A 10,110-nucleotide genomic window follows, 5' to 3' on the forward strand; every position below is an offset into this window, starting at 1 on the left:
TTGTTGGGACAAGGGCACCGTGGCTGACACCGGCTCCAAATATAGCAATAACTATAACTACATGATATAATCGTTAATCGACTTTTAAGTAGTCTAATATTTTTCATTTCATTTAACTTAGGAAGACTCTAAAAAATATGTTGAATACGCAATTATTTTTATTACTTTTTCGTGCATATTCATTTGTTTTAAAATAGTGTTTTGTTTGAAGTCGGTTTTTCTTTTTGTTAAAATTTTATTTTATAATAAAATAAAATATTGCCATACCGAATATTTAACGGAGAAATAGTTTTCTATATTATTTCTCTTTTTTCTCCTATATTCCTGGTACAATTAATTACTAACCTATAAATAAACTGAGTCAAATTTAAGGAAAAAAAAATGTGAAAACAAAAACGTATATACAAATAGATAACATTAAAAATGCAATGGTACTTAAATCTGTTTCTAGTTGGTACCCTAATCTAAAAATACCATTAAATCCTATCTAAAGACTGAACAACTTTGCGTCTCTAATCTAACTATCATATCTAACTTAACTTTGACTATCCCAATAGGCTATTTAACAATGCGAAAAATAAATTGTGAATTATTGTAATCAGTGTATATTATGAGTTTAAAAATGGTTATTTAGTAAAGTTAGTAGTAGTATTAGTAAAGTTGAAAATAATACTTAATTTATCAAAAATACATAAATAAAAATGCATTTTTTCAAACGTTTGTCACGTGACACAAAACGCTCCTGATTGGCCGGGCCTTATGATGAAGTAACTTTCTTGTTAACCTTGCTTTTCTACCATATGTACCACAGATTAAAATACAAGAAAGTGACGTCTCCGACCCCATTGCAGCGCCATATTGCCCAAGTAGCGTTCTTGCGCGCTATTTAAATATGGAATTTTTAATATGATATTTTTCGGTAAATATGTACTAGAAAAAAAAATCTACTTTTACTGGTTCCTTAACTTCTACCAAATTTTCTAAAATGGATTTTAAAAACCAATCAAATAGCCTATTAAACACGACCGCAGATAGATGCGCAAGCGCAGGACCCACATTGCATGACATAGCGACATTAAGTGGTTTCTGAGACACGGAAGTGTATCTTATCAAATAAAATATACAATTAATATCTACAGAACCTGTTAATCTTGATGCTAGAACATAAAATAGATATCTATGGATTTAAACTTATTAATATATTAACTATAAACATAAATAAAAATCTGTCTTTTATCTATACATATAATAAAATTGGAGTGCCTGTTTGTATTATTAAAATAACCGCTTTTTACTTAATGCATACGTATGTATACCTGGGATAACATACCAAAATAAATATTTTTTCAACTTTGTCTCTATGTCTCTCTGTTTGTTCCTTCTAATTTATGGAACGGCTGGAGCGATTTTTACTGGTAGGTAACTGATGTAAGGAGGAACTTAGGTAATAAATATAACGTTTTTGTTAAATTCAAACCCGCACGAAGTCGCGGGCATAACTAGTAATATAATAAATACAACTTAGAAATAAGTTAAATATTAACGTTATTTTTTGCTTTTCATAGACGAAATTTTTATCTTTGATGTTTATGCATCAGGTCACGAAGGCGTAATATAATAATGTTAATGTTTTATGATATACATTGTAAGTGTATCTATAAAATAAATATTTAAATAACAAAAAAATCAAATATATATATATATATGTATATATATATTTTAAAAAAGTATAATTTAAACAAGCCGAGCTGAGATGGCCTAGTGGTTAGAACACATGAATTGGACCGATGATTGCGTCTTCAAACCCACGCAAGCAACACTGTATTGACATGTGCTTAATTTGTTTATAATTCATCTCATTCTCGGCGGTGAAGAAAAATGCACGTGTCTAATTTTGTTTTGTTTGTGTCTAGATTCAACGAAATTCTGCCACAAATGTATCCACCAACACGGAATGGAGCACTGTGGTGGAATTTCCTCCAAACCTTCTCCTCAAAGAGAGAGTAGGCTTTAGCCCTTTTTGGGAATTGGGAAATTTACAGGCTGTTAATGTGATTGTATGTTAAACAGGCTCGTCTGATGATGGACAAGCGTTCCACAGCAGCCGTGCGGGCGAGGCGTATCCAACAATTGCTCGGTGATTTGGGGGTAATGGCATGCACGAGTACAAAATTGAAAGCGTTGTCCGGCGGAGAAAGGAAACGCGTCGCATTAGCTGTTCAGGTAAGTTTTACGATCCTCAACTTTTTATTCTTAGTAACGATTAAATAATCATATTTTTTTTTGTATAGACTTCATAATAATGGTGTGCTGTATATGTCAAATTCAATTAGCGAAACGTAATGCAGAATATTACATAAATCGAAATACTAAAATGTATAAATTGAACAACTCTCCTGAAGATCATGGTAACGCAAAAACTTGCGCGCAGGATATGCAATCTTCGTGAGTGGACGCGCTATTTGCGCGACATAACTAACTATACTAATATTATAAATATGGCAGTAACTCTGTCTGTCTGTATGTATGTCGCTCTTTGAATACAAAACCACTGAACCGAATTTGATGATGTTTGGTATGAAACTAATTTGAACTTCAAGGACATAGGCTACTTTTTGCCTAACACGTGACAACCAAACCCCTTAAAACACGAGCGAAGCTGCGGTTAAGAACTAGTATAATATAATTAAGCAACGACGACGGTACAACATCATTACTAAACCTTTGCACTTTTTTGATTTGCGTATATCGTTTGGGTAATGTTCTGCACTGTGCTTAACAATATTTTTGCGCCAGCTATAACTATTAGAAACATTCTACTCAATTTTTTTAGTTATTTGATTTTTTCTTAATTTAAATATTTCTTCCTTATTAGCTCCTAAACGACCCGCCCATATTGTTCTGTGATGAGCCCACAACTGGCTTAGACAGTTCAGCAGCAAGCGCTGTCGTCACACGTCTGAGAAGACTCGCGATTGGAGGAAAGCTGGTCATATGTTCCGTACATCAGCCTGCTTCGGGGGTTTTCGAATTGTTCCACCAGGTTGTGCTTTTAGCAAATGGACGAATAGCTTTCCATGGTAGTATTGACCAAGCGGATCAGTTCTTCGCCTCGTAAGTAATGATAAATATAGTAAATGAATAACTAACTCAGATTACTTATATCTCTACAAATTTTGTGTTCGTGTTGAGTTTTTTCGTTTCGCTCCTTTAATAATCTACTAACTCAGTTCTTATTACATAATAATGATGAACAGGTCAATGACTTCTGATTTTATTGTTTAGTATAACTAATTATAATATTACCCTATTTTTATAAAAAGGTCGGAAATATAATTTTGAATATGAATAATTTTGAACTAAATGTAAACTTATAAAACTATAGAAGGATACATAAAGATAGTGTTTAAAAATAGGATCATAAATTTTAATTACGTAAATATATTTTATCATTGATCGAACCAGACGGAGAGCCCATTAGATTTAAAATAACTTACGAAAGCAAACTTCAATAAAAATAGTGTATTTATTTATGATGCAAATTGGACTTTCATATATTTTTGTTCATTGATTTATACGTAGGCATAGATCATTTTGCGAATATATCATAAAATAAAAAAAATTGTTATAAAATTATTGTTACTTAAAAAGAAATGATGAAATGCAATAAGTTTTTAAGGATAAAATAATAGTAGTAAGTGACCGTTCTTTTACATCACTTTATAGTAACCTGGCATAACCTTACATATTTTAGATGTAACTTAATCACATTTTAACTATCGTTAAATATTTTACATATTAATGGCTTTCAATAGCCTATGGCTGCGGTTACGTTATTTACATATTATTATAATTCTATTATAGCTTTCCAAATCGGTATGGCCGAATTAATTGACCATTCGATTAACCAATAATAGATGGGCTTGAGATAGAAAAGTATTAAAGTAGAATGAAAGAAAGAAATTTACGATTACTATCTACAAATAATAGAATAAAGTAGTTGATTTATAATATTATTCATTAGAAAATATTAACGATAATAATTCAAGAAAAGTAAATTCATAATCAACTTTTACAAATTACGTGCGAAAATAATTCAAATACAAACTGTATTTCTGTATTATTTATATAAAAAGCAAATAAGACAAACAGCAAACACATGCTTCCGCCCTCTTGTCGGGTTTCGGTAACACTATAAGAGCAAATGAGATGTTTGGAATATCTGTGGTTATGACAAGTATTTACTAAAACATATTGATATCAAGTAAAGTGTAAAATTAAAAGTCAAGTGAGATGTGTAGGTACTACAAATAAAATAACAGCTATATTCTACGAACGGAAAACATCACACGGTTGTAATTTGGGACAGGAACAATTAATTAGTGTTAAGAAATAAAACTGGTTTCAAAATTGTTTTATTTATTTTTCAATATAGTATCTTATAAATGTTTCTCTTTTAGCATGAATTACAAGTGTCCAGTTGGTTTCAATGCAGCTGAATATTACGTTACGTTACTCGGGATCGAGATTGACAAGGAAATGGAGAGTCGCGAGAGAATACGACGCATATGCAATGAATATCAAAGATCGGACATCGCATCCGACATTGAAAACCGAGTCGGCGATGTCAAGGACGAAATAGAATATTTTAGCGGGACAGTGGACGAAAAGGTGAGTCTTATTACGAATGGTAATCTTGTTTGGTAAATCCTTACAGCAATATAAGTCCATTTAAAAATATTACTGATATGAACAAAAATAGTGTCAGAAGGATTTCCTTGAAACTAATAAGGTCATCAAATCAATTGTAAAATTAATATACTTTTAAATAATTTGAATTGATTGGTAACCTTGGCCATTGGCCAAACCATTGGCCATGGTAATGGCTAGATATAAGGTCATAGATCTCGAGGTTATGGGTTCAAACCCCAGGTTGAAAAATGTTATTAATAATTCTCAGTAATGGTCAGCCCTTAGGCTGAGAGTAAGAGTGTCTACAATTCCGTGCCTCAAAAAACACGTTATATCACATCGTACTATTAGAGTAAGGGAAAAGAGAGTATTACTATTATACATATGTCCTGGTTAGTTAGTTATCTTCCTCAAGGTTGGACACCGTAGACAAGAAAATATAAAACCTACATCAATGCCTACATAAACCTACAACAATGTTGTGTATATTTTTGTTCTAATTTTAAAATATGTTAACGTAGGTGAAGGTACAATGAACATTTCAATTTGAAATCCGGCAATGAATGATTTATACTTTACAATAACTGAAAACCAAATATAAATATGCCTGTAATATATGCACATATATCTAAGAAATAATATTTTCAACTAACATAAAAATATGTCAACTCATTAAAATAAGGTTTAGCTGGTTAATCTCCATATGTCAATCATATTATATTATCTGTCGGAACGAAAAATTACAAAATGAAAGTTGATATGGCCATATACGTACGTGCAATAAGTAACTTTTTTTCAACGTCTTGTATGCGCATGGTCGAAGGTAACGGTACTCATGCAAAAGCGCTTTTACTAGTCACTGCACTTTTTTGAAACAGATACAAAATAAATCTGAGGCAGAATAATATAGTTGGCTTAACAAATCTCGAAAATCAATCATATCATGATTTTTAAATAGACACAAGTGTCATGTTTTTTAAATAGAGTCAAATATCAACAAGTATTTTAAATAAACACAACTATCAACTTCTTAATAGATATCAACAGTCATTAAAAGCAAATTTTCTGAAAACCTTACCGCGATTCAATCTAGAAATCTCAGAAAATGAAAACTTTAATAATTAAAAACTTTAAAGTCTACTAGGATCAAAATAGAATATCAGGGTGAGAACCTAAATTAATTTTCAAGTTGTACGACTAACCTAACTCTTCAGAGAACTGAACTGGTAACGACAGTGACTAAATTGTAACGAATTAAGTTTAAATGTGTATGAATGTATATGTTACTAATTCAGTTGTTCATTTCTAGAATGTATACTTCGAGCGGTACCTAACTCTGTAAGTATATAAAATGTGTTTACAAAAATACTATTTACTAACAATATTTCAAAAACGTTAACGTTAAATTTGACTTTGTTTCAGAGTCAAAGTGAACTATTTCGTCCAATTTTATTGGTTAATGTGGAGAAATATACTGTCGATAAAACATAATAAATCTATATGGATAGCGGAGTTTTTCCTGCTTATGGTGAGAATTACAGGATTTATGAAGTAGATCTTAGCTGAGTTTCAATTTTTTTTTTATGATTTAATTTATATTTCTTCCTCCAGTTTGTCGGGCTCATCATTTCCGTGCCATACATGGGCCACTTCAAGGAATTAGATCAGCGTGACATACAAAACGCTGAAGGTCTTTTATACCTTATGATCACGGAGACAATCTTCCTTTTCATCTATGCTGTTTTCATTACATTCCCAAGCGAAGTGCCCATTCTCCTTCGAGAAACTGCAAGTGGCTTGTACGCGCCTTTACCATATTATCTCTCGAAAGTGATATTTTGGGTATGTATTGTGCCTTATATTTTGATTACAAATTACTAAGGACTCAGCATTACGCAAATTATTAATATTTAATTCACTTGAAACAGAAAAGAAATATATAGAATAGATTTGTAAAATCATAACACTTTAAGTTTGTTTTAGTTATAGAATAGTCAAAATACTTTAAATATTCTCAATCGAGCATTCATTTTATATGGTGATAATGCTACCGAACTTTAGAAATGATCGAAAATGTTTTTCAAAAGTGAATACAATAATGTCATAAACGTAAAGTAAGGATTAATTAATTGAACCAAAGGATAAAGAAAGGATTGAATTGTGGAATTTTCAATACCTACTAGTAAAGTCTTAAAGTTTGGGTTCAGTTGTTTTTATAGTGAGTCATATACTGGCTAAAACTTGTTCCTTAGTTTTTTTTAACTATCATTAAAATTATTTATAGATACCAAGAGCCGTTATCGAACCGATTTTGTTCGTTTCGCTCGTATTCTCGATAGCTGGACTTCAAGGGGGCTTCATGAACTGGCTCGGAATCTGCTTCGTATGCGTGCTCTGCGCCAACTACGCGAATGCATACGGTATATATTGATCCTTACTAATATCCCTCTTATAATATTGATATTTAGATAGCTATCTATAGCTATCAATAAAAATAAGATTTTATTTATCAGGATCACATTAAAGTAATCAATTAATTTATTTATCACATAACTTTATCTCCGAATATCCCCTAAACAGTAAATCTTAACTTATCTTTTTCAATCAGTTAAGACTTTCTTTATTACATTTCGATTTTTTTATTGAGTCAGAATCCGACATTTATTTTTATTTATATTATACATTGTTAATAAAATAAATTTAGATAAAATACTTCTTTAATTCAGCCTTCACGCTTAGCATCGACATCGATGTTAGCTAATGGAATAATCCTCTCAACATTTTTTTGTATTTTGCTTTTTAGGTTCATTCTTGTCGTCTGTTTTCGACAAAATGGAAACCGCAGCACTCGTGTCCGTACCATTTGATCTTATCGGAACAATGTTCTCTGGTATTTACTTGAATCTGGGAAGTGCATCTCCTTACATTTCATGGCTGAAGTATGTATCTGGTTTCTACTATGGGGTAGAGTCTATATCAATAATTCAGTGGGACTCTATTGAATCTATCACCTGCGTTAATATCAAGGGAATGCCCTGTATAAAAACTGGTCCGGATGTCTTGAGGAGATTCGGATTCGCGGAAGAGAATTTCTGGAGGAACTGCATATGCTTATTAATTATGTACTGCGTAGCGCATCTGATTGCGTTCATCATGGTCATAAAGAGGAGTAGAGGAACTCCAGTTTATTAGGAATTTTAAAACTTTTTAGACCGTATTCTTCATTGTGTTCACTGTTATACCATTCGAATGTTTTTTCGAAGGGCTAATATTTTATTACATTTCTAAAAATACGAAGACACAAACATTAAATTGAAATTGGTTATTTCAATTGGAATTTACTACAATCTACACAAAGCTACAAAAGTTGAGTAAGCGTTGTGTATCTTATGTGGTTGATGGATATACAAAAACAAAAAAAATAGACAAACTTTACTTACATAATTTTACTCTTCGCACTTTTTATATCATAAAATTTTGTTGATTTGTATATGTTATTATTTCTAAAAAATACAAGGCCTCATCTGAGGACGACATCGCATAACGACATTGAGCTCAGCTCGCATGTGTCGGTGAGGTCGTGCAGAGTTCAAACGCTAACATTAAAGCCGTATCGTCTATGACCCACTATAAGCAATATGGAAGATGTTGTGTTAAAGATGTTATCTAAGCTAGTAAATCTATTACGTTAAAATAAGTATAAGCTGGTGCTGATTCTGAGATACACAATTTCTAAATTAAACTAATTTAAAAGTACTATAACTGTTGCTAATTCATTAAACGTTTTTCGGATATAACAATTGAATCACAGAGGGAGAACTACAAGATCAAGATTTCTTTAGAAAGTTTTGTTTTGTTAACTTAAATGAAATTTGCGTAAGACCGGAAGTGACGACATATTTTTGCACACATGCATCAATTAAAGCGGTGCCATATAAAATAGGACTGTGATAGTATTATTTACACGAAATATTTCGTGAATCTGGTCCATAGGACATTTTAGAACTTATTAGTTTAATCTAGAGATTTTGTACGCAATAATCAGTACAAATGTCGAATAAATGGAAAAATTATACGAATGTTTGAATTTTTAATTTAAGTAAAGAATCCTTTGTAGTAAATTTTGTGTTTCAATTACCTAATTCTTCTTTTTCTTCAAATCCCTTTTTATAAAAAGATTACATCAGTATTATTAAGTCCCTAATTCTAAGTTGAAATTAAGTGAACCACATCAGTATAGGATATTTAACATACATATATTTACGGTGTAAAGTTAATTCTGCAAGGTATCTGATGGGTTAGATCATAAATTATCCCGTCTGTCTTCCAATAATTAAAAATAATGCATTTATGACAGATGTTTGGCAACCATATAAAATTATAATTCTGCTTTTTTTTGTGTCTTCTAGTCCCGACGTTACGTTTTAAATATACTGACAAGAACTACATATTAATTTTACATTTTATGATAAAGTTTATTTTGTCTTTTAGCCTATTAGTATTACGTGTACGTGTATAAAAACTCTTCACCTGCTTTCGGGAAAGCACAAATAAGTTTTTTAACTGTTTTTAATTTTTTTTTAATTATGTAAATGTTTCAAGCAATAAACAATATTTATAACAAGGTGTAAAGATATTTTAATCAGATAATTTATTATCTCTTTCAATTGATTTCTTACGGTCATATATTTGTATTGTATACAAATATTATTGATGGATTAAAAATAATTTTATCTAGAATGTATTACACGTTATTAAGATTAGATTTTTCTTATGGAACGATAAACTTTTTCATTTTTAATCAGATCTCGGTTAAGCATCGTTGACCTAATTCGTTATATTGATGATCTGCTGAATCATAATTCGGTATTCTCGTTCCTCCCATCGGATATCTGAACAGCTCGTTACTTTGCGATCTCTAATCACTATGAAGAGGTTTATATATAACATTTTTCACAAGCTGAATTTGTAGCTTGCTGCTTTTTTCATGTGTTTTATTTTTATACATGTATACTTTACTCGTTGCTTTTATTTTTGTATTCTTTACAGCTGGATGCACATCATGAGTTATCGGATTAAAATTCGTAATTGGACTTTTCTATAAAAATATATTCAAAAGGGCAGACCCCTGGCTTAGAAATTTTACTTCATAAAGCCTGTAAATCCGTCAGTCCAATGCCTGATATACCCGGTTGGTTTGAACTGCAGTTCCGCCGGGTTACGAAAGTGATTGGATAAATAGTCTCAAATAGACATTTGAGAAATGTGATATTTCCATAACTGACTAATTTAAAATTGGCTGCTGTCGACGATATGCAGTCGAGAGGAAATTTTATAATATTATAAATATTTAAAAGACCTAATTTACATAAGAAGAATTTACAATTAACGCTACAATGCATTCGTTTCCGTCAAGTT

At 31.1% G+C, this 10,110-nt stretch overlaps 1 protein-coding gene across 1 annotated transcript in view; it reads left to right on the forward strand.

Annotated features, from left to right (window-relative positions):
* LOC124532917 (protein scarlet-like) overlaps positions 1-8,813 on the forward strand; it is a 30,269-nt gene extending 21,456 nt beyond the window's left edge. The window contains exons 5-12 of the mRNA XM_047108038.1: positions 2,071-2,223; positions 2,876-3,114; positions 4,461-4,671; positions 6,002-6,030; positions 6,115-6,220; positions 6,304-6,534; positions 6,977-7,112; positions 7,496-8,813. Coding sequence (XP_046963994.1) covers positions 2,071-2,223; positions 2,876-3,114; positions 4,461-4,671; positions 6,002-6,030; positions 6,115-6,220; positions 6,304-6,534; positions 6,977-7,112; positions 7,496-7,884 — 1,494 coding nt within the window. The 3' untranslated portion in view covers positions 7,885-8,813. The remainder of the gene's footprint in view (positions 1-2,070; positions 2,224-2,875; positions 3,115-4,460; positions 4,672-6,001; positions 6,031-6,114; positions 6,221-6,303; positions 6,535-6,976; positions 7,113-7,495) is intronic.
* Positions 8,814-10,110: the final 1,297 nt, after the last annotated feature.

The sequence above is a fragment of the Vanessa cardui genome, chromosome 1, assembly GCF_905220365.1.
Source record: "Vanessa cardui chromosome 1, ilVanCard2.1, whole genome shotgun sequence".
Taxonomy (NCBI): Eukaryota; Metazoa; Arthropoda; class Insecta; order Lepidoptera; family Nymphalidae; genus Vanessa; species Vanessa cardui.